Genomic DNA, 24860 nt, shown 5'->3' on the forward strand with positions numbered 1-24860 from the left:
AACTTGCTTGTCTCTGCTCGTCAAAGTATTTTTCAGCAACCACGTGATTTGATGAGCTGATTTAGCCACTTTTGCAATGTGATCCCTAAACTTCATCTCTCTATCCACAACACTCCCAAGTCCCTAGCCTCATCAATCTCCTGGAGTACAGTTCCAGTAATGTGGTATACTGCTGCTAATCTTTTCAACCCAAAATGCATAAACTTACATTTTGTCACATTAAATTAACATCTATTTTCCTTAGCCCAGAACTCCAATCTATCCAAATCATCATCATCATCAAATTCCTGCCATGTACCCTCAAGGGGTGTACAGGATATGATAGTACTACATGAAAAAAATTACATCATTATTAATTTCCTATCTACAATTTTCCTCCAAATCAGTCTGTTACTTGTCAAGACTCCAGCATTATCAGCTCTTATATTTCTATCGTCTAAAGCACTTTGTACCGTATCAATCCACCTATATCTTGGTCTTCCTCTGGGTCGTTTTCCTGCCAACCTGGCAGAGAACACTTGTTTTGCTAATCTTTCCTCGCCCATTCTGTTTAGGTGACCATACCATCTGAGATTAGCTCTGCTAACACATTCCTGAATGCTGACAATGTCAAGTTCTTTCCTAATATCCTCATTTTTAATATGATATTGCCATTGATGCCATCTGTTCACACCTCTAATCTTTCTCAGGACTCTCATATCTGCGGTCTCTAGTCTTTGGTCAAGTGTTTTACTTCTGACCCAGCTCTCAGCTCCATAAGTTAAAACTGGTTTGAACACTGTCTTGTATACAGCTAATTTAGTGTTCTGACTAATTTCTCTCTTATTCCATATGAATTTATTCAATTGACTTCCCACCATACCAGCTTTGCTTATTCTGTTGTCTATTTCTATATTTAATTTAACATCTTCAGTAAAAATTGTGCCTAAGTAGCTGAAATGTTTTACTTGTTCCACAGGCTCTCCATTCACAACACAGTTGACATTTTCAATGATTCTTCCTATTTTCATTTTCTTTGTCTTTTTATTGCTGACCTTCATACCATATCTATATTACAACAGTTATTCAATTTAGTCAGAGAATCTTGCAGACTTGTAACGGATTTATTTAGAAGTATAACATCATCTGCATAAAGCAAAGAGCTGACATTAACATCTCCAATTTTGATATCATGTTTAATACCACTTTCCTTCGTAATGTGATCCATATAGATATTGAATAACAGAGGGGATAATGTACATCCTTGTCTCACACCAGATTTAACATTAAACCATCTTCCTGTACTTCCTTCAATTCTAACTGCTGACTTACTCAAATAAAGACTAAAGTATAGCTTGATATAATGCCCCATTCACACCGTATAACTGCAGCGTATTGAAAACTTCTCTGTTGGCACCTTGTCATATGCCTTTTCCAAATCAACAAAACTTAAATACAGATCTTTGTTATATTCCCATGCTTTCTCGACTATTTGTCGTAAAGTGAAGATCTGATCCTGACAGCCTCTATTTGGCCTGAATCCGTCTTGTTCTTCACCAAGCTTTTCTTCCACAATTCTTCTCAACCGTTTCTCAAGTATATTTGCATAGATCTTGCAAGGAACACTCAGTAGGGAAATACCTCTGTAATTCTCACATGCAGTTTTATTTCCCTTTTTATATATGGGTTCTATGAGAGCTCTACTCCAATCATCGGGAATTCGTCCCTCTGTCCAGGCTTTCTGAACTATAGAGTGCAGCCACTTATACCACCATACTTCAGCATTTCTGATCGAATATCATCTACTCCTGCTGCCTTTCCACATTTCAAGCCTTTGATGGCTTTTTCTACTTAAAGTATGGATATGAATTCCTGACTGCATGCCTGGTCAGTGTTTTTTACCACTGTGCTGTCATCACTGCTTGTTTCATTTAGCAGTTTTTCAAAGTAATTACTCCATACTTCAGGGATATCTTTTTCTTCCATTTTCATGTCACCTTTATCATCTCTAATTCCTTTTACAGCACTCTTTCCTCCATTCTTAAGCTTCTTCAACAACTTCCAGAATATTTTGCCACCTTCTTGATATTTATTTTCTATATTCTTGCCAAAGTCCTCCCACGACTTTTGTTTAGCTAGTTTTACACAGTGTTTAGCATTCTTGCATTTGTCTCTATATTCTCTAAGAGCACAAGGTGACTTATTTGACAGGAACTTTTGATATGCTTTCTTCTTTTCCTTCACTGCCTCTTTAACTTCCTGTGTCCACCATGGAGTTCTGATTTTTCTATCCTTGCAGACAACCTGACCACATGCCTCTGGCTGAATCAATCAGAATTTTCTTCAAGACTTACCACTGAATCTCCAAGGTTTGGTTCCTGTTCTCAAACTCTTTCATTTTTTCTTCAATAATCTTTGTGAATTTTAGTCTACAGTTCGGATCTGAGAGCCGCTCAACTTTTATTCGCTTTAAAACTTTCTTACGTGTTATTCTTTTCAATATGAAATTCAGTTTTATATTGCTCAAGACTAAATAGTGATCGCTTCCAATTTCAAATCCTCTGTACACTCTGGTGTCCTGCACCAGGGAGAAAACATCACTATCAACAATAGCATAGTTAATGAGACTTTTCTTATTCCTAGCCTCTTCTCTCCATGTGAATTTGTGCACATTTTTATGTTGGAACATGGTGTTAGTAATAACCAGTCCATGTCCTGAGCAGAAATCCAACAGATATTTGCCATTATTATTAGCTTTGCTCTTTTCTCCAAATTTTCCCAAAATATTTTTGTATGTCTCACAATCATTTCCTACTCTGCTATTTAGATCCCCAACAAGTACCAACTTTTCATTTTTCATTGTGTCTGTTGCTTTTTCTAAACCCTCAAAAAACTCCTCCACTTCTACCTTAGTAGAACCTTCTGTGGGACCATAGGCACAAATAAGTCTCATTGTCCAGTTCCCCATTCTGATATTTGCCCACATTACTTTACTTGAGACTGACTGCCATTCAAGAAGATTAGCCTCGTATTTTGTGTTGAATACTATGGCTACTCCTTCTTTTCCTTGATTGTCATTGCCTGAATATAACATTTTGTATTTATTGCTCAGAAAGATCCCACCAGTTTTGGTCTTTTTTGTTTCAGTCACCCGTATTATGTCGATCTGGTACTTATCTAATTCCTCAGCTAGCTCCATTTCTTTGCCATTCAGGCTTTTATGTTGATAGTACCGAACTTTAATTCTGGTAATGTTGAGTTGGGGTTTGTTTTCAGATTTGTTCCAGTAGCTGACTTTTCGCTGTTCGCCCTGGTTCCCTGGCGAAAACAACGGGGGCCTTGTTTAACCGGGTGACCCCAGCCGGCATGAAATTCTGTCATGTTGTACCATCATTTTTTATTTTGGTTTAACCAATAAGAATACAATTTGGTCGGCTAAATCCCAAATTGCCATCCCATCCTCGTTTGTTCAGTATCCAAGTAGATACCCAACAGGGTGCACCACGAGAAGGTGAGGATTGGACATTAGGTGAGAAGCCCTGGTCGGTTCTCCGCATTCCGTTAAAGGCTATGTGGAGGTCTCCTCTCAGTTATACAGCTTTGACCCTTAAGCACCCCATCATCCTGCAAGATTTTGACATCTTCTGCATTCACTATTGCCATACCCAACTTTACATCATCAGCAAACAAATGAACAGTTCCTCTTAGATTCTTCCCTATATCGTTAATGAACAAATTAAACAGCAGTGGTCCAAAAACAGAACCCTGCGGCACACCACTAGTCACTGGCTGTCTTTTGGATTCTACACCCTGAATAAACTACTCTTTGATATCTCTCCATCAACCACCCACCTATCAATCTCACCAACCCTATATCCATTCCCATATGTTGCAGTTTATGGATTAGAATTCCATGTGGTATCCTGTCAAAGGCCTTAGCCAGGTCCAGCAGTATCACTGTACACCCATTACCCTTATCCAGTTCAGCTGTCACTGTGTTATAAAATTTGAACAAGTTACTGAGGCATGATCTACCCTTCACAAAGCCATGCTGTCCCCCTTACAGTATCTCATTTTCATCAGTCCATTCCTGTACTTTTCTCTTGACCACTTTCTTGAGGACCTTGACAATGATTCCTGATATGCTGATTGGTCGGTAATTTGCAACAGGTCTTGGATCCTCCTTTATGCAGTGGAACTATTTTCCCCTCTTTCCACACCTTCAGGACTAAACCAGGCCCGAGGCTCAGATTAAACAACATTGTCAAGGGCACTGATAATTCCTTAGCTGCTTCATGTAAGACCCTGTACCAGTATACCATCCAATCCTACAGATGTATTCACATTAAGGTTCTGTAAGAGAGTATTCACCTCCACTTCATTAATCACAATTCCCATATAAACTAACGGTTCCTTCATTCTTTCAATGTCGCCTCCTGGATGATATACTCTTGCAAAGTGCTCACTCAGTAATTCTACTATATCGACTGATTCAGTGACCTCCTTACCATCAGCATTCCTTAAAATCATTCTGGGGTGTACAGTTTTTATTTTACTTGCAGCACATTTAAAGAACTGCTTGGGATTCTCTTTAACTTGCATAGCTAGTTTCCTTTCATAATCCGCTTTTGCTTTTCTTACCACACTCGTTACCCTTCTGGCCTGCGCTTTATGCCTTTCGTGTGCGTACAGGTCACCTTTCTCTTTAAATTCCCTCCACAGTTGTTTCTTTTTTTTGCAACTCAAGCTTAATGGTGTTATCCATCCATTTAATCCGTACTTGTTTTACTATTCGGACCCTAGGTATACAATCAGCCATAACCTCCTGTAAATGCTCCTTGACCACTTCCCATCCTTTATCGATATCCAGCCCTTGCAGTTTTACATGCCATGGCACTGAACCAAGCAATCTCCTAAGCTTGTGATACTTGCCAGCACGTTAATTCCACATATACCCTGTCTTAATTGAAATTCCACACCTTTAGCCACCTCCCAGGTCAAGACCTTATGATCACTGTCACCAATAGGTGGCAACGTGGTCATATTCATTACAATCAAATTCTCAGATGCTATTACCCGGTCAAGCACTCTCAAACCCCTAGTATTTTCTATTACATGGCATCTCAGATAGTTATCCCTTAATAATTGAATAAAATCCAGTTTCTTCCTCACATGTGTCCTCTCCTCCTTCCAATCAATGTTACCATATTTGAAATCCCCTATAATAATTACCCTCCTTCCACTTATTTCATCAATTTGTTTATGCATGCTATCTCCACCATCTATTCCATCACCCGGCCTATAGCAGCATCCACCTGTATATTTTATTCTGTCACAATCTCACACAAAATAGCCTTAAATGAGCTCTTTTCACTATCCTGCAATACAACTTCAATTCTCCTTGGCTGCAGTTCATCAGCTATCATCAATAACACTCCTCCCCCCCCCCATTTTATTCTCTCTGCTCCTCCTAAATACACTATGCCCTACACATTCTATCCAACTAACTATATCATCTTCCGTCAGCCATGTTTCACTAATGCCAATAACCTGTGGCCAGGAAGAGCCAACCAAGACCAAAAATTCTTCCTTCTTGTTCCTAATACTCCTGGCATTAGTATACATGAAATGCAGAGGTCCCTTTGTCCCACTCCTATCTTGATGCGTTATTCTAACTATCCCATTCCGATTATTTGTCTTTAGTACTGGCTCGGGTACATTGTATACATTCTTACACTCAACTGTGTCACTGATGTCCGCATATCCACTCCCCCCCCCCTCCTTGGTAGTTCTAGTTTGCCTGGTTCTGCACATCCATTTTCACTTCATGCAGCAACACCTTTTCAAGTCTCCGCACACCAAATTCATTCAAATGCAGTTCATCCATCTTGCATAAATCCTTTCGCCCATCAAACTCATTCCGCACATCCACGAATTCCACACCGCACCGTCTGCATAACCTGCGCATAAAGCCATTTGTGATTATGGCCCTCCTAAACTCCTCTCTGTCGTACCGCGGCAATAGACTCACCATCCTAACTCTGTCCCTCTTTTCTTTTGCTACTTTTAACAATACTTTCAAGTCCTCTCTCATAAAAAATTTATCTCCTTTCAATTCATTCGTACCCGCCACAACTATCAATTCTTTCACCCTCTGTTTTTGCGCTCTACACAGGCAATATGAAAGGGAAAAAAAACACACAGTTCTAGAGAAATATGTAATTACAACCATAACATATAGAAACAAAAACTATCTTCTCAAAAAAACCATCTAGAAGCAATGGATATACAGAACCCCCTTTCTCCTGCATAAGAGTTAGATGTCTTCAGAATATTCCTCTATTCTAAATAAAACTACATGAATACAAATGACTTATATAAAATAAAACTGTTTGTTGGCATAAACTTTCACAGGCGAATTTAATATAAAAATGGAACAGAATGACATACATACATCATGATGATTAAATTTCTGATATGTACCCTCAAGGGATATATATAGGATACTCTAACAGTATTGTGCAACTAAGTTTACATTATCACTAATCTCCTCATAATTTTTTCCGTTTAAATGAATCTGTCACTTGTCAGCACTCCAATATTATCGGATCTTATCTTTAAAGGAACCTGTAACATAACTATAAAATAACAAAATTACATGATAACCACGGTAATAAACTTTAATGAAAGTTCAAATATTTCATACTGAAAGTAATATTACATCATAATTGTGTGGAAACAATAAGCAAATCAAACAATAGGAATACAAGGCACATACAACTATCAGTTTGCCAATTAAAAGTGGTTGTCACATGCTAGAAATTAATATTTATAAATAATATCAAAACTGTTTGATGTTTACATAGAATGAGAATCTTCAGAACTTTTTTTGGGGGGGGGGGGAAGAAAGAAAGAGAGAGAGAGAATCATTCTGATTCAAGTTAAGGTGATGTAAAAGAGCTTCAAAACTTTCTTTGAAAAGGCATTCATATTTAAAACTGTTTGCATAGAGAAGACAAATGCCTTTTCAAAGAAAGTTGTGAAGTACTTTTACATTGGCCTAATTTGTGACAAATTGGATATATTGAGGCAGAGAAAAATTTTTGGATAGAGAACATCTAAAAAAAGAGATATATGATACTTTCTGACATAGTATAACAGAGAAAACATATATACAAATCAAATGTCATTCTGAAAGATTGACAATCTGACAAAAAAGTACTTACTGATATTTTTACTTCATAGTAAATGTTTTTGGAATAAGAATAACAAATTAAGCATAAATTATTGTACGAGTATTGGGTTAGCAAATAAGTTCGTTTGGTTTATGCGTTAGTGCAAGTTTACGCCGCTTAGTCTGTTCGCTATTGTTGCGCTACAACACTATGCTATTGCGCAGTCGAAAGGCGACATTTCACATAACCTTTCAGTGAATTTTCGTTTGGCCAATTTCAGTTTCGCATGTGTAACATATTTTTAGAAATGGAAGGAAATAACATACATTACCAGCATATTTTGCCTTTTTATTTCAAAAAAGGCAAACAAGCTGCGGAAGCCCATAAAAAAATATGCAGCATATATGGGGACGGCGCCTTAACAGAACGCGTATGCCAAAAGTGGTTTGCCAAATTGCGTTCTGGAGATTTCGAAAGTGATGCACCTCGTGCCGGTCGCCCGACCAAGGTTGATTCGAATGTTGTGAAGGACATCATCGACAAAAATCCATCACAAACAGAGCTGGAGATTGATGCAGTACTGAACATTTCCCATACAAGCATTGAAAACCATTTGCACAAGCTGGGATATGTTTCAAAACTCATGTTTTGGTGCCGTATGAATTGACTGAGGCCAATATGACTGCTCTCATATCCATCTGTGATTCACTGCGACGTCGCCAAGAAAATGAACCATTTTTGAAGCGGATGAATACGGGAAGTGAAAAATGGGTCGTGTACGATAACATGGTACGTAAAAGATCATGGGGGCATGAGTGAACCGCCGCAAACAACCTCGAAAGCGGGATTGCACCGAAAGAAGATCATGCTCTCTGTGTGGTGGGATTATAAAGGTGTTGTCCACTACAAAGTGTTACCGTCAGACAGAATGGTTGATTCAACTGCCTATTGCTCACAGTTAACACGACTGGTCCGTGCAATTAGTACAAAACGTCCTGAATTGGCAAATCAGAAAGGAGTTGTCTTTCACCACGACAACGCCAGACCCCACACATCGTTAACAACCTCGGAGTAAATTGTTACGTGTTGGCTGGAATGTTTTTCTGTATTCACCGGACTTGGCACCTTCCGATTACCACTTATTCCGATCGTTGCAGAATTCTCTGAACGCGAAAACCTTCGCTAATGAGGAGGCTGTCAAAAGACACCTGGATTCAGTTTTTTGCCAATAAACCTCAGGAATTTTATGAACGTGGCATAATGAAGTTGGACAAATGTCAAGAGGTCATTGATGAAGAGGGTCAATATATAACTGACGTATGTATTATATATACAGGTAGTCCTCGACTTACGACAGCCAAAATTATTATTATTAAAAATTCTCTAATTTAACTTTGCTGCCAGCAATTATTATTATTAAAAATTCTCTAATTTAACTTTGCCGCCAGCATATATATACAGTATATCGCATTGCTTTTGTATGCACATTGCAGCATCGCCGTTAGTTGACAAGTAAAGCCTATCACCAATAAGCAATGGCCGCTGCTATGGTTCATCCACTTCTAACTTATCACAGCCTTTGGCACGTTAGTTGCTAATCAGCAGTCGAAGTGTTCGTTTTTCTCTCGTTGCAATTTTTGTATCTCGTCTTAACCCTATCATGTCCAGTAAGAGAAGTAAAACTACTGATGAAAATTCCAAATAAAAAAGGTGAGGAAATCTTTAAGTTTAGATGTTAAAATGAAGGTGATTAAAGCATATGACAAAGGAAAGAAAGTCAGTGAAATAGCACGAGAAGAAAAACTATCGCATTCAAGTTTTTCAACAATAATAAAAGATAAATCGAGAACAATGGAGGTAGCTAAAGGAGCAGTTAATATGAAATGTACAATTTTAACGGAAAAAAAAAAAGAGAAGGGCCAATTCATGAAATGGAGAAGCTTTTAATGATTTGGATAGATGATCAAATCAACAAGAATATTCTTCTCAGTTTGCTTACAATTCAAACAAAAGCACGCAGCCTATTTGACAATTAAAGGAAACAACAAGAAGTTAAATATGGCGAGCATACATTTAACACTAGTAAAGGTTGGTTTTATCGATTCAAAAGCCGATTTAACTTACATAACATACGAATAACGGGATAAGCTGCTAGTTCCGATTTTGAAAGTGCCAAAAGTCAAGAAAATCTAAAAGAGATGATAAAAGATGAAGGATATTTGCTAGGGTGGATTTTTAACGTAGATGAGACTGGACTGTTCTGGAAAAGAATGCCAGAACGAACTTACATTCACAGAGAAGCTACATCAGCGCCTGGTTTTAAGGCATTTAAAGATAGGATTACGCTTCTTCTTCTTGGAGGAAATGCTGCTGGTTTTAAATTAAAACCATTTCTTGTTTACTGTTCACAAAACCCCAAAGCCTTGAAAAACATTGATAAGAATAAATTGCCGGTGTACTACAGGAGTAATCCTAAAGCTTGGATGACAATTATTTTATTCAAAGACTGAGTCTTAAATTGTTTTATTCCAGAAGTATACGTGCCTACTGTCTTGGAAAAAACATTCCATTTAAAATTCTATTGCTGCTTAACAATGCTCCAGGACATCCTCTTCACATCGGCGATTTGAATGAAAATATAAATGTGATGTATCTACCGCCCAATACAACAGCTGTGATTGAAGACATATTACTTGAAAACTACATTTTCTCAAGCAATAACAGCAATGGACAACAATGCTATAACATTACATGAGTTTTGGAAAAGTTACAATATTAAACAATGTATCCTGAACATTAGAACTTCATGGAAGGAAGTATCAGAACAATGTATGCAAGGAATGTGGAAGAAGTTACTACTGCAGGAGACACTCGAACAGTACAATGAGCATAGTATGTTAGAACAAATTGGTGAAGAAATCGTTGAAATTGCAAGAAAACTGGATTTAGAAATTAATATTACCGATATAGAAGAATTAGCAGATCACGAAGAAGGTGAACTGACTGATCAAGACTTGATTTTCCAAAATGAAAGAGTTGTAGGAGAAGAAAGGAATAAAGAGGAAGATGAAGAAGAGAAATTGTTAAAAAAATTTACTGTAAAAGGATTAGCTGAAGTATTTTCTAAACTAAATCAAGGACTTCAGCTACTCGAAAATATGGATCAAGACACTGATCGCTTCGCCAAAGTCGAAAAGCAAATTCGAGAAGCAGTCGGGTGTTATCACGAAATATATGAATAAAGAAAGAAAAAACCCAACAGGCAACATTAACCAATTTTCTTATTTCTACTCCTGATCGTGAGAAATAACCATATCGTCCAAATAAGTAACAGTTACTCACTGTTGATAAGATTTTTGTTTATGTTAACTAATATTTAAAGGAATTTCAAAGTAAAGTAAGTGCACCATTTTTGATATGTGTTTATGTATTTTTTTCGTTAATTTTTCTTTCGTAATTTTGTATTTATGTATTTGTATGTGCTAATAAATAATTTATAAATGTTTATGTAAGTTTATACATTTTTCACCGTTTTAAGTTATATAGAAACTTAATTTATGAAAATATTATAAAAGAAATCAAACAAATCAAGAATTAACAAAAGTCCTCGACTTACGACGGAGAGGTTGGAACGTAATCCCGTCGTAAGTTGAGGACTACCTGTATATTAAATAAAACGTTTCATTCCACTCTGAAAAACCAAACAAACTTATTTGCCATCCCAATATATAAACAATAAGTATAATGTGTATGATATGTGTATGATAATTTTTGAATAAGAATTTTTTCATAGCAAATATATAAAAAAAAGTTTTATATAGCAAATATCTTAATAGACAGTTAAAAATACTGAATATTGCAAATTTCTAAATATATTGTATCCACATGTCACTGTTAATAAAGATACCGGTATGCAGTACTGTTGTATACTGTGTCAAAAAAATAAGTACTACAGATGGGCGATTTCAGCCATACGGTACTTATTTTACCCTATTCAGATAGTAGCATTGTCAGTATTTTGCTCCCCTACCCCACCTCCCTCAGCACATCTGATAAACATAGCTTACCAAATATTAGGTGCCAGTACGTGATGAAACTTCTCTACCCTCTAGATCAGCGCTTCCCAAACTGTGGGCTGCGACCCCCTTGAGGGCCGTGGAATAATGAAAACAAATTTAAAATGTTTGAAGACTAAGTAGATTTTTTTAATCTTAAAAGAAACGTTTCATGTGCTTGTACTGCAAATGTATTATAACAATACAGTATAATACAATATTTGCATTTGATTTTTGCAATATTTGCTGTGTATGTTACTTATATTATCTTATTATAAACATTAACTTATATTTTTATATAAATAGATATATTGTTATTGTACATTTGCAGTACAAGCACATGAAACGTTTCTTTTAAGATAAAAAAAATCTACTTAGTCTTAAAACATTTTAAACTTTAAACTTTATTAAAATAATTTTTGACACGTCCATCGTAGATATGAGTCACAATGTATCTGGATGCGAAAATATCAATGGAGGAATAAAGATGTTTCGAATAATTTCTATTAATTAAATACTAAACTATATTTATGAAATGCTGGATCTTATGTTTTTGAATGAGTAAGGAAAAACAATCAACTTCTTCAGTATTGTATATACATACAATAAATATTATAATAATATATGTCTGTATTACGATTTTTTTTTCGATGGGGGGGCTGTGAAATATTTTAATTTTTCCAAAGGGGGCCCCCTCTACATCCATAAGTTTGGGAAGCACTGCTCTAGATGAGTTTCATCACACAGTGTAATACTGCTACTTTATCTACCGGAGGCTCCAAAAGGCAAAGTGGTGTCTGAATCCCTTGCCTATTAGTTCTTTTCTTGATGATTTGATATAATCAATGTCTGAACATTCTGTCAACTAATCTCTCAGTCTTCCAGCCTTTTCACTGGTGCATAGTTCCATCTTTGATCTTCAGCTATGATTTTTTGATTTTGTTATGCTGCTTAAGGTCACTGTCAGTCATTGTTAATATTCAGTTTCTCACTTTGTGGACTAAGAAATACAACTCCTGGAAAAATAGCAGAATTCGAATCCAACCTTGTTCCTTTAAAAATTAGGTGGCAAGAAAATCTTACCAAATTTGTAGAAAAAAGAGCCAACCTTGCACATCATAGAACAAGTGAACTTTTTAAAAACTGGAAACCAACAAACAGAATAAAGAAAAAATCAACAATGCATGAAATCATAGAAAATAAAATTCCCTTGGATTGTCCAAATAAAATAGCCAACTACCCAGCATTTCCTCCAAATCAAGACAGGAAAAATATAGTTATCAACTCTGAAATAGGGAAACATGAGAAAAAAAGCCTAGAAAACCCTGAAATCTCCATTAGCCCTTTCAAAAATAATGGAATATGAACCTGACTCAATAAAGATCTATAATAGAAAAAAATTCGCACATACCTTTTCTTGGATGTTGTTGCCCGTCTTCTTTCTGCGGTGTGCATATTTCTACTGTTATTATTATTATTATTACTATTATTACGGGCAACTCCAGGGAGTCATTAGACTCATCGAGGGAGGCCCCAAATCATATTCATCACAACTATTTGACATTCATACAGTATCTATCATACCTCGCCTTAAACTCATTCACTGTCACAGCATCCACTACAGACTCAGGGAGCGCATTCCACTCATTCACCACTCTAAAAGTAAAGAACCCAGCTCTAACACTTTTACTAACCACACTTTTGCCCAGTTTCCATGGATGTCCCCTAGTCCTCCCACAACCAGCCCTGTTCTCAAAAATATCTTCTGAATTAATTTTATAGAAACCCTTCAGTAATTTGAATGTCTCAATCATATCTCCCCTCCTCCGCCTATCAACCAATTTTTGCAACCCACAAATCCTCAACCTGTTCTCATACGGTTCATTCCACAGACCTGCTATCATCTTGGTCACTCGCCTCTGGATCCTCTCCACCTCCTCCCCATCAAGAAGAAACCTAGGTGACCAAATCTGAGCACAGTAGTCTAGATGGGGTCTTATCAAGGCTCGATAGAGAGGAACAATAACCTGCTTGTCTCTGCTTGTCAACGTATTCCTCAGCAACCAAGTGATTTGATGAGCTGTTTTGGTCACTTTTGCAATGTGTCCCCTAAATTTCAATTCCTTATCTACCAACACTCCTAAATCTCATGCCTCATCAATTTCCTGGAGCAGGGTTCCACCAATGCAGTAATCTGCCGCCAATCTTTTCACCCCAAAGTGCATAACCTTACATTTTGCCACATTAAACTGACATCCATTCTCCTTAGCCCAGACCTCCAATCTATCCAAATCATCCTGCAAAATTTTGACGTCATCTGCATTCACTATTGCCCTACCCAACTTCGCATCATCCGCAAACAAATGAACTGTTCCTCTCAGATCATTTCCTATATCATTTATGAACAAATTAAACAGCAGTGGTCCAAGAACAGATCCTTGTGGCACACCACTAGTCACAGGCTGTCTTGTGGACTCCACTCCCGAGTAAACCACTCTCTGATATCTCTCCGTCAACCACCCTCCTATCCATCTCACCAACCCCATGTCCATTCCCATATGCTGCAATTTACTGATTAGAATTCCATGTGGAATCCTGTCAAAGGCCTTGGCAAGGTCCAGCAGAATCACCGTAAACCCATTACCCTTATCCAGTTCAGCCGTCACTGTGTTATAATACGTGAGCAAGTTACTGAGGCAAGACCTACCCTTCACAAAACCATGCTGTCCCCGATACAGTATCCCATTTTCTTCTATCCAATCTTGTATTTTCCTCTTGACTATTTTCTCTAAGACCTTGACAATGATTCCTGATATGCTAATCGGTAGGTAATTTACAACAGCAGTCTTGGAACCACCTTTATGCAGTGGAACTATTTTCCCCTCTTTCCACCCACTCGGGACTAACCCAGACCCGAGACTCAAATTAAACAAAATGGTCAAGGGTACTGACAATTCTTTAGCTGCTTCTCGTACAACACGAGCTGGTATACCATCCAATCCCACAGATGTATTGACATTGAGGTTATGCAATAGACTACTCGCCTCCACTTCATTAACCACAATTCCCGTATAATCTACTGGTTTATTCGTTTCTGCAATGTCACCACCTGGATGATATACTTTTGCAAAGTGCTCACTCAGTAACTCAACTATCTCAAATGATTCAGTTACCTCCCTACCATCGGCATTCTTTAAAATCAATCTGCCATGTACATTTTTCCTTTTACTTGCTACATATCTAAAAAACTCTTTAGGATTCTCTTATGGTGTTGAATGGCTCCAAAAATCCAAATGGCAATTCTGGGAGTGGCGTACTGATCTGTGGCTCTCATAATATAGAACTAAAAACAACTAACAGTATCGGATGCAGCTCATACCGTGTGGAATTAATAGCCATTAACACAGCACTGCAATATTTGGACAAACGAAACCCGAAGGAGTTTATATTTTTCACAGATTCCTTAGCAGCCCTTCAAGCTATTAAGAAATGCTATACTAGCCATCAAGAAATACTTAGAGACATAGCAAAAAACATAAACTACATAAGGATTCCGAAATAATCTTCCAATGGATCCCATCCCATGTTGGATTAAAGGGAAATGAAACTGCAGATGAAGTAGCAAAAATGACCGCAACATCAAGTGATACCACAGATTTCGATCTTTTTAAAACCACCCAAAAAGAAAACATAAAAAGAACAATTCTTCAGGACATGACTCACCACTTGTACTCAGCAGAAAATCCAGGAGCTACCATCAACTCCAAGTTTACTCACAGTGCCACTGCCATGATCTCTCGCCTCAAGACCAGCCACACAAGACCAGTCAAGTTTAGCAATGGCATAAAAGTCTTCCCCACCTTCAAAATCTGTAATATCATCGAGGAATATGAATATTTCCAAATGTGAACTCTATAACAACCCAGAAAAGGTGCTGTATAAAATACATTAACCTGACCTCCATGATCTGGTGTAATAATACCATGGGATAATTAAAAAAAAAAGTTTCTCACTTTTTTTTTTTATAAAGTAGTTGAATATGTACCGTTGTTGACCCCTTGAACAACATGGGAGGTTAGGTGTGGCTCCCCCCCCCCCCGTTCGAAAATCTGTTTATAACTTTTGACTCCCCAAAAACATGACTACTAATAGCCTACTGTTGACTGGAAGCCTTAACTGATAACATAAACAGTCAATTAGCACATATTTTGTATGGTATGTATGTGTTATATACTATATTCTTACAATAAAGTCAACTAGAGAAAAGAAAATACATTTACAGTACTGTACTATATTTATCGATACTGTAAGTTTACATTTAGAAGATGAATCGTATGTCTGTCAGTATCTACATCAATATTGTGTTATATGATACACAACACTATAGTTGTTATACATATTACTAACACTAGACATTAAAAATGAAAAGATAATGTGAAAAGGAAATTATTTATATTTATTTACAGGTATAACAATTCATGTGTTGATAATGAAGGAGCAGTATGATTGCTTTATGGTAGCCTAGTGCTGGGGTCGGCAACCTTTTGAGTCGGAAGAGTCAAAAATTACAATTTACAAAGTTTTTAAAGAGCCACAAAATTTTAAAAAGTTTTTAAAGAGCCACAAGATCTTATTGTCTTCAAGGCAATTTTGCACGGCATTCGCTATATCTTCCCCTCTAGTTTGTCCCGAGAGCGGTAGCAATCCTAGAGGTTCTTCTTTTGGACCTTGGGAAGACATATACCTGACAAAAAGGGCAACTTGTGCCGTGTCTTTTATGTCGCAAGACTCATCTATAGCAAGTGATAAGGCAGAAGAAGGTTGAATATCTTCCACCTGCAAATATGTTACATTTGAAGACATTTTAGCTATTCTATCTTGTACTGTTTTAGCGGATACGAGAAGCTGGGCATAATGAAATATAATTTATCAAAAAACATTTTACAACGATATTTCCCAATTAAAAATACCTACCTAAATAAAATAAATAATTCTCTAATAATTTAATTATTAAAATAAATAATTTAGACACGAAACACTGTTTGTCTCACTCTCTCACGTACTGATTGACTATAAGTACATAGTTTCGTCGCATCTGTGGTCGCCTCCCGTGTGCGGTGATCGCTGACTGGCACGAACGGACTTGTCAGAACGTGTTTATCACGGCGCAGTCTGCACATTTTAGTTTTTTTTTTTTAATTTTGGCAAATATTAGATACTTAGTTTACGAGTAAAGGTGTTATGCCCAGCTATGCCGAAATCAATGAAAATTGCCAAACATAAACTTCCGAGAGCTTCCGATGGACTGACGACAGTGACGATGCGTGTCACGGGGGAGGGGTGCGGTGAAAAGCGAGTACAAGTGGCTGAGAGATAGAATCGGTGCCTAATCCTCGTTAATCGATTCGGAACGATTTAAAAATTTTTTTTTTTGATAAAATAAATAATATTTGCGTATGGAACTAAAGAGCCGCAGCTCACATCCAAAGAGCCGCAGGTTGCCGACCCCTGGCCTAGTGCAATCGACATGATGGCTTCACAATAGCTGAGCCTATACACTAATGAATGAATGAATGTTATAAAATTTTAATGCTAATTATTTTAACTAATTAATAACAGTTAATTTTATGCAGTTATGATTTAATACTGCATCTTTACACTTGTTTACATTTCTCTCGACTACGAATAGCGCCATGTGTGGTCTGTAAGCATTTGTGTAGCATAAGTGTTGATAAATTTTAGCTTTTTATAATAGATTTGTGTATATTTTATGGTAGTAAATGATGAAATAGACTAGTATCTACATATATTTTATGCATTCATGACATACCTAACTTTTTCTTAATTTTTTCAATATTTCTAATCTATGCAGTTTCGACTGCAAATTGTTGCAAATCTCCAAAAAAAAAAAAAAAAAACACTTGTAAATGGACGTGCAAGGATCAACTGTATATTTATCGACATAATTTGTTTTTGTTTATTCTGCTTTGTAAAAGACCATCCATATATTCATAGTAGTTTAAACATTAAAACATCAAGAAAGATTGAATTAATTAACTAATTACTACTGTTGTTTAGTAGAGAGGCCAATAGCCAGTATTCCAGCCTTCCCTCTATGGTGAAAAGTTGTTAAAAGTTTACTTTTCACTTGGTTAGACTATAATAAATTTAGTTTAATCCTTTATCTTTACTTTCAACTTAAACTTTTAACATCTTTCTCTAAATCCAGAGTAATTTAATAAAAAGGTGGCACACTGTTTGGCAACTCCTATAGGTAGAGTTGACCTTGCTAATGCTTCTGCCTGGTATCTCCACTTGGGCCTGGCTCCCACTGAAGAGACCTCAATAAAGGTTGAAACTAGTCTGGGTAGTGGCCCTTCCCTTAATGCATAACATTATACATATCCGCAAGGAGATGTGTTTTGCATTATGGGAGATACTGAGATAGGAGTGATGTTAGCTTGCTCCACCTTTGCAGCGAGTTTCCCGGTGTTGTACCACCTTACCCCAGTCCTGAAGATACTTTCAGGCGCAAACTTTGTTTGCTCACACTTGTATAAAGGATTAAACTAAATTTATTATTATTCCCTCTCTGGTATAGGTAAGTCCAAAGAACAAGTGAAAACTCCTAAATACCCCATAATCGGTGATTATTTCATGTATTGATTATATCATTACATGAATTGTTATACCTGTAATTTTAACGTCTAGTGTTAGTAATATGTATAACATCATTATTTCCAAACCTCTGTTTCTGTAAAATAGATGTTGTGATATCTATTATCTATACTTACATAAATATTTGTCTGCAGTTACTAATTTGAGTGGACTATATGCATATTTTTGGTATTATTCTATTCTGTTATTCTTAAGATACGAATTATTCTTAAAATAATTTGTATCTTTATTCATTTTTTTTGTTTTTTTTTTATAGAATGGGTTTAGATGTCACACAACATCAGAATCTCATCAAAGGCAGTTACTTCTGTTTGCTGAAAATCCTGATAAATATATAGATCATTTTTCAAAGTGAGTAATATAACATTTATATTATACCTTGTGAGACTGTTTATGCTTAATAAGATTTTGATAATTTTTAATAACAATAAAGGTTATACGGATAAATAGGAGTAGAATTAAAATTTAAATAAGTTTATAAAATAGTGTAATTCGATGGTTTTTTTTTTCTTTTTTCTCCAGAGAATTCTTGGATAGTTTTGTGGAGTTGCTAAGAAGACGATTTGGTGAGCATTTTGTTTTATTGTAGTATTTGCAGATATATTAAATCACATATTTATACAAGTGTAAATCAGAAAGTTCCTATAGTGTATTTATTAAAATTAGCATAGCAATAACATAGAATGTTCAAGTGTTTTGTTTGTCAACATAGTTGTGCTTTGTTTTAAATACACATGATGTTTTTGTATGCATCCAAAAAAATAAAATTTTACATAGACAAAGTGTATACTAGATCCAGCATTATTTCAAAGCCAAATGTTTGTGTAGAAACTATGAAAGTTCTGTAAGTTGATCTGAGAGGTTATGAGAATACAATCCTCGGCATCCCTCAGTTGCCTTGGCTTGCACTACTTAAAAGACATGAGTGCCACTCAGGTGTCCATATATTCATCTTTTATTAGTGCATTTGGTAAAGGTTTCACTGGCCTGACAGCTGTTTCGAATTGGTTATTTCTCTTCAGAGGCCAGACAGAAGAGAGCAAAAACTCTCGTTCAATACTAAGGAAATCGAAATGTCAGAGAAATGTATTTTTTAAGTGAACTCCCAGTTGGTGCATAAAAGTAATTACTAAAAGAAAGAGTCATAAGGCTTCATTTCGATGATGTATAATTAATAGGCAAAGGTTTCACTTTGAAATAATGTTGGATCTAGTATCCACTTTGCCTATGTAATTTTGCATTGCCGAAATGAAGCCTTATGGCTCTTTCTTTTAGTAATTACTTTTATGCACTGACCTTCACATCTCCAATTTTTCTCCCAACTCTCATATCTGTGGATGTGGTCACTCATTAGTGGTCATTATACATGAAATCATGAAATTAAAAATTAAATTGAAGCAGCATAATTTTGTATTTTGCTGAAAGTGCGTTATTTGATTAGCCTATTTTTTTTTTTTTCCTCCCTCCAGTCTTATCAGTTATGACATTCATTTTTATTTGGCAGATTCATAGAATATTTTTAGTTTTGGAGTGTTTAAAATTAATCACAGCTTATTTCCAGATTGCCCATTTCTTTATTTTTTTTATTTTTTACTGCCATTTTAATGATCAGGTGTGCACTTTTTGATGTTTTGTTTGCATTTTCAGACAAATTCTTTTTTTTGCAAGATGCACATTTTTTTTTTTTTTTTTAATGTGCTCTTTTTTCTCATTTTACTCTATTCTACAGGCCCAAGTTGAATCCATAATCTGCTTTGTGTGTGTGTGTGTGTGTGTGTGTGTGTGTGTGTTTCATTATGCATGTAGCAGAATATATATATTTTATGTGCCAAAATTATCTTGATCGAAGCATTTCTTGTATGAAAATTGCAAAAAATATTTAAAACAGCTGACTTTGAAAGCCCCTCCCTTTCCCCTTCAGAAAAAAAATTGATGTGCAGGAAAAAATAAAAATTTTTAAATTTTATGAGAGACATTCTTAATGATGATCATCATTATCATTGAATTCCTGATATGTACACTTGGGAAGTGTACAGGATATCATGTTGGTACTATATGAAAAAATTACATCATTACTCTTCCTATCAACAATTTCCCTTCAATTAATATGTTATCTGTCAAGACGCCAATATCACATTATATTTCTCTCTCTCTCTCTCTCTCTCTCTCTAATGCACATCTCACTGTATCAATCCACTTAAACTTTGATCTGCATCTTTTTCTTGTGATTCTGGTATAAAAAAAATAAAAATTGTTTAAAGTAAAGAGCCAATAGGCTTCATTTCGGCGATGTAAAACATTATTTAAATTAAGGGGATTTAAATTAAATTAACCATACATCCCACATTGTTTTAAAACTAAATAAGAAACTCAAGGTCGGAATCAAAGAGTTTCATGCCGAATATAGTAATTATAAACGTATCGGCGACTACTAGCGTAAGCTAAAGCACGTAGTGCAAACTAGGGCAACTCGTTACAAAGGTGGAGAAAGTTCTGATCGCTATTCTTTGTGCTTTCCATAATGTAAAACCCATCTCCTAGGAGATGTATGATGTTATACATTATGGTGGGAGGTCACCACCCAGACCAGTTTCGATCTTTATATTGAGATCTCATCAGTGAGTAGCTAGACCAAAGTATAATACTAAGGGTATAGCGAAAAGAACTTATATACTCTGATATACGAGTTGTCAAAAAGAGCCAATAGGCTTCATTTCGGCGATGTAAAGCATTATTTAAATTAAGGGGATATTAAATCCCACATTGTTTTAAAACCGAATAAGAAACTCAAAGATCGGAATCAAAGAGTTTCATGCAGAATATAGTAATTATAAATGTATCAGCGACTACTAGCATAAGCTAAAAGTTGGCTCTTTACTTTAAATAATTTATGGGTGCACCTTTTTGACAACCAACTCATATAGCAGAGTATATAAATTCTTTTCGCTATACCCTTAGTATTATACTTTGGTCTAGCTACTCACTGATGAGATCTCAATAAAGATTGAAACTGGTCTGGGTAGTGACCTCCAATCATAATGTATAACATCATACATCTCCTAGGAGATGAGTTTTACATTATGGAAAACACTAAGAATAGTGATCAGAACTTTCTCCACCTTTGCAACGAGTTGCCCTAGTTTGTACTACGTACTCGAACTATGTGCTTTAGCTTACGACTACTATCGTAAGCTAAAGCACGTAGTTCAACATGAAACTCTTTGATTCCGATCTTTGAGTTTCTTATTCGGTTTTAAAACAATGTGGGATTTAATATCCCCTTAATTTAAATAAAATTTTTTTTTTTAACCTTTCCTCTCCCATTCTGTTTAAGTGTTCCTACCACCTGCAATATTCCCATTAAATTTTTGCCAGCCCAAGTGCATATGAAAAATAGTGTGCAAGTTTCCATTCTCTGTGTGTGTGTGTGTGTGTGTGTGTGTGTGTGTGTGTGTGTGTGGCACATATCTTTGTTTAAAAAACTTGTATGTTACATGCTAAATATTTCTATAAGAGCAACTTAAATGCTTCATCTTTCAGCTAATTAAACAATGTATGTGTGTGTGTGTGTGTGTGTGTATATATATATATATATATATATATATATATATATATATATATATATATTAAGTCAGTTAATTTAGAAAAATGAACTTATCCCAACCCCGAGTTAATAGTACGTTTCATATATATACATACATACATACATACATACATACATACAGTAAAACCCCTTTTTTACACTTTCCAGCAGACTGATGGAAAAAAGTGTAAATAGCAGGAAATGTAAAAAACATTAAAAAAAAAGGCTAAAAGATGACTTACTGCTAGTATGTGACTCTACATTCTAGATTACAAAATTTAATAACTGAAAATAAATGAATTTACAATTACTTACATTTATCTATTTAAAAAAATCTTTAATTGTTGATTGTTTTTGCTTTTTCTGCACTCTTATAAGTTCCACCTGCCTCTCCACAGTGTATAAGGCATTAAATGCCCATCGTCTTCTGATGCACTTGTAATATACCATCTCAAAACAGAGATAACTTCCATTGCTTCTTTACTAGTAGAGATGGTAGGTTCTTGATCACAGTCTTCTTCATCAAGGTGGTCGGAAAGGATGTCTTCTACACTTGGTACCATTGATGTGATCACATCAACATCAACATAGTCTTTAAATGAGGAAGACTCATCCAACACATTCAAGTTGTTGGGCTCTGACATATCTTCTTCTTCCTCCTGTAGTTGTTCCTCCTGCCTTCCGGAAACAGTTGGATATGGTTTCAGGAGTAACGTGCAATCATGCTTTGGCCACATAATGCAACAAGGATTGATATGGTCATTTGTTTTGGGTCCATACCATTATCATGCCTAAACACAGCTTTTTCAACAAGCATTTTTCTATATTTCAATTTAAATGCATGGATGACACAAAGATCTAATGGCTGAAGCTCACTTGTACAATTAAGGGGAAAGAACACTAATCTAATGTTTCTGAGCTCCAGATCTTCAGGGTGTGCAGGATATTTGTCTAGTAGTAGTAGTTTTTGCAGTGATTTGCCACCATTTTAGCATCCAGAGCATGCATGGTGGATATGAAGATACTGCTGGTCATCCATGCTGTGCTGTTGGCATCATACTTAGTAGGCAGAGTTTTCATGTTCTTAAAACACCTTGGCTTTTTCTGATCCATCAGCATTAACCATTAGCAAAACAGTTACCCTCTGCTTGCTGAGTTTTCCACTGTGACACTCTGTCCTTTAAAACAATGTTTTACTTGGCAGAACGTTATAAAAGAGCTCAGTTTCATCAACATTGAAAATATTTTTTGGTACATAGTCCTGAATGATAGTCTTTAGTTCATGTTTCCACTGGTTTACAGTTTCCCCTGCATCACTATTACTTTCTCCGCATACTTGATTATACACAATATTGTGACAAGTCTTGAAAGATCAATCCTTCCATTTGACGCAGTAAAACCATTAATCCCCCAACCTCACAGCAAATTCAAATGCTTTCGCTCGGAGTATAGTACCATTGACTGGAATACCTGACACTCTCGTAGAAACCACTCTGTCACAAGTTTATCCAATTCATCATATGTCGATGTCTGGATATATTTTCATTTTTCTGACATAGCAGCAGATTGCTTTGCATTGAGTTCAGTGCTTGACCTGTTTATTACTATCGTGTTCAAAGTGGACACGGAGAGTCCAAGATCTTTTGCTAATTGCACATGTGTTCTGGTATGTCAATCTACATGTCACAGAATTGCCATCTTTTCTTCTACCGAAATATATTTTCTGTCTTTTTACTCCATGTTACTAACACGAATCATCCATCACCGCAACTTGAAAGCAACTATCACACACACTAAATTAAGTAGCAGAAATTCTGCAATGTACCACATGCTTCTGAATTGCAACTACGAACACCAACACTGCAAGATATTTCACGAACTGCGGTTTATTCACTGATATCTAATATTCACGAGTAACAACTGTTACTTGGTAGAAGTGTGAATGTGATTTCACAATTTGTGTATGATCCTTGTTCACGATTTCAATACAGCACTGTGAATGTGAAATCACATCACAACACGTTATGGGTGCCATGAGCTACTGACAGTTAAAATTACTGATACGAACACTTCACATTATCAATTCGTACTGTGATTGAAAAAATCATGGTATCGCTCATCACTACTTCACTGCTGCAAGTGTGCAAGTCACCATGATGGTGGAAACGAAACTACAGCCAAAAGCAACGGCATCTGGGAACAGAAATGTGCAGATTTCTGCAGAAATCGATTTGAAAATCAGTGTTACTACCCAAGAAAAAACTGCAAATCATGGGAAATAACACCCACATCAAGTTGTTAATGGTGGGAAAATGATATATCGTAAGAATAGGCCTTAAGATGGGACCAACGGAAAATGACATAAATGGCAGGAAAATGTAAATTGCGGGAATGTAATTCCCGCAATTTACATTTTCATTTACATTTACAATGTACATGCGTCATCCCATCACCATCCACCGCAAAAGTTGGGTATTATATCAACTCTAGCGAATCGTGCAAGATCTGTACTGTCAGATGAAGAAAAACTGAAAAAGGAACTACAGCATCTTAAATGGACCTTTAAAAACAATGGCTACTCTCTAAAAAATATTAACAACCAATTATCCCACCGTCAACGTAGCAACATAGAGACACAGGACGACTCCAAAGGTCATATCGTCTTGCCATATATCAGCACACTATCCAAAAAGCTGAGTAGAATTCTAAAGAAGTTTAACATAAAAACGTGCTTCTCAACTATGCCAAAAATAAGATCACGCTTCAACAACTATAAACAACCTCACAACCTTCTACAATTCCCAGGTGTATACAAGGTCACTTGTGAATGCGGAAAGCCTTACTATTGGCAGACAGAGAAATCTATCTTACTACGTTTCGAAGAGCACCAGCGAGACACTGCTTATAAAAGAACCAGAGTAACTGCTCTGTCAGACCATGTCCTGTTTTCAATAAACACGAACAACGAAAGCCACCAACATGAAATAAACTGGACATCAACTTCAAACCTACACATCTGCCATGATGAAGTAGAGCGGCGCATTGTCGAGTCAAAAGAAATCACCTTGGACCCTTTTCACATGAATAACAATCTTAGCTATAATTTGCCTGACTCTTTCAACTCTACTATTAGATACTGGAGATCGCGTGATTCCACACACGCACAAGCGTACAACAATAGAACTTTAACTCGGACTGTAGTTCAAGCTCATGATAACTGTAATTTACAGTCGAATATTATGGCTTTATAATTGTATGGCTTTGGAGTGTGTCAATGTTAATTTCGTGTCTTTTAATATCTTTCTATGTTCTTATCGCCTGATGAAGTCGTTCTTGACGAAACATGTTGCGTTTTTTCAAATAAATGTCGTGTTATAATTCTCGGGTTTT

At 36.1% G+C, this 24860-nt stretch overlaps 1 protein-coding gene across 2 annotated transcripts in view; it reads left to right on the top strand.

The window, feature by feature from the left end:
* Nucleotides 1-24860, top strand: part of kin17 (kin17 DNA and RNA binding protein) — a 155827-nt gene that overhangs the window by 5766 nt on the left and 125201 nt on the right. For both annotated transcript variants that reach the window (XM_090390976.1, XM_090390977.1), the window contains exons 3-4: nucleotides 18144-18238; nucleotides 18410-18453. In XM_090390976.1, the coding sequence (XP_090247102.1) occupies nucleotides 18144-18238; nucleotides 18410-18453 (139 nt within the window). The remainder of the gene's footprint in view (nucleotides 1-18143; nucleotides 18239-18409; nucleotides 18454-24860) is intronic.

Source organism: Typopeltis vanoorti, chromosome 1 (assembly GCF_054136105.1).
Source record: "Typopeltis vanoorti isolate ZY-2024b chromosome 1, IOZ_Tvanoo_1.0, whole genome shotgun sequence".
In the NCBI taxonomy this organism is placed as follows: Eukaryota; Metazoa; Arthropoda; class Arachnida; order Uropygi; family Thelyphonidae; genus Typopeltis; species Typopeltis vanoorti.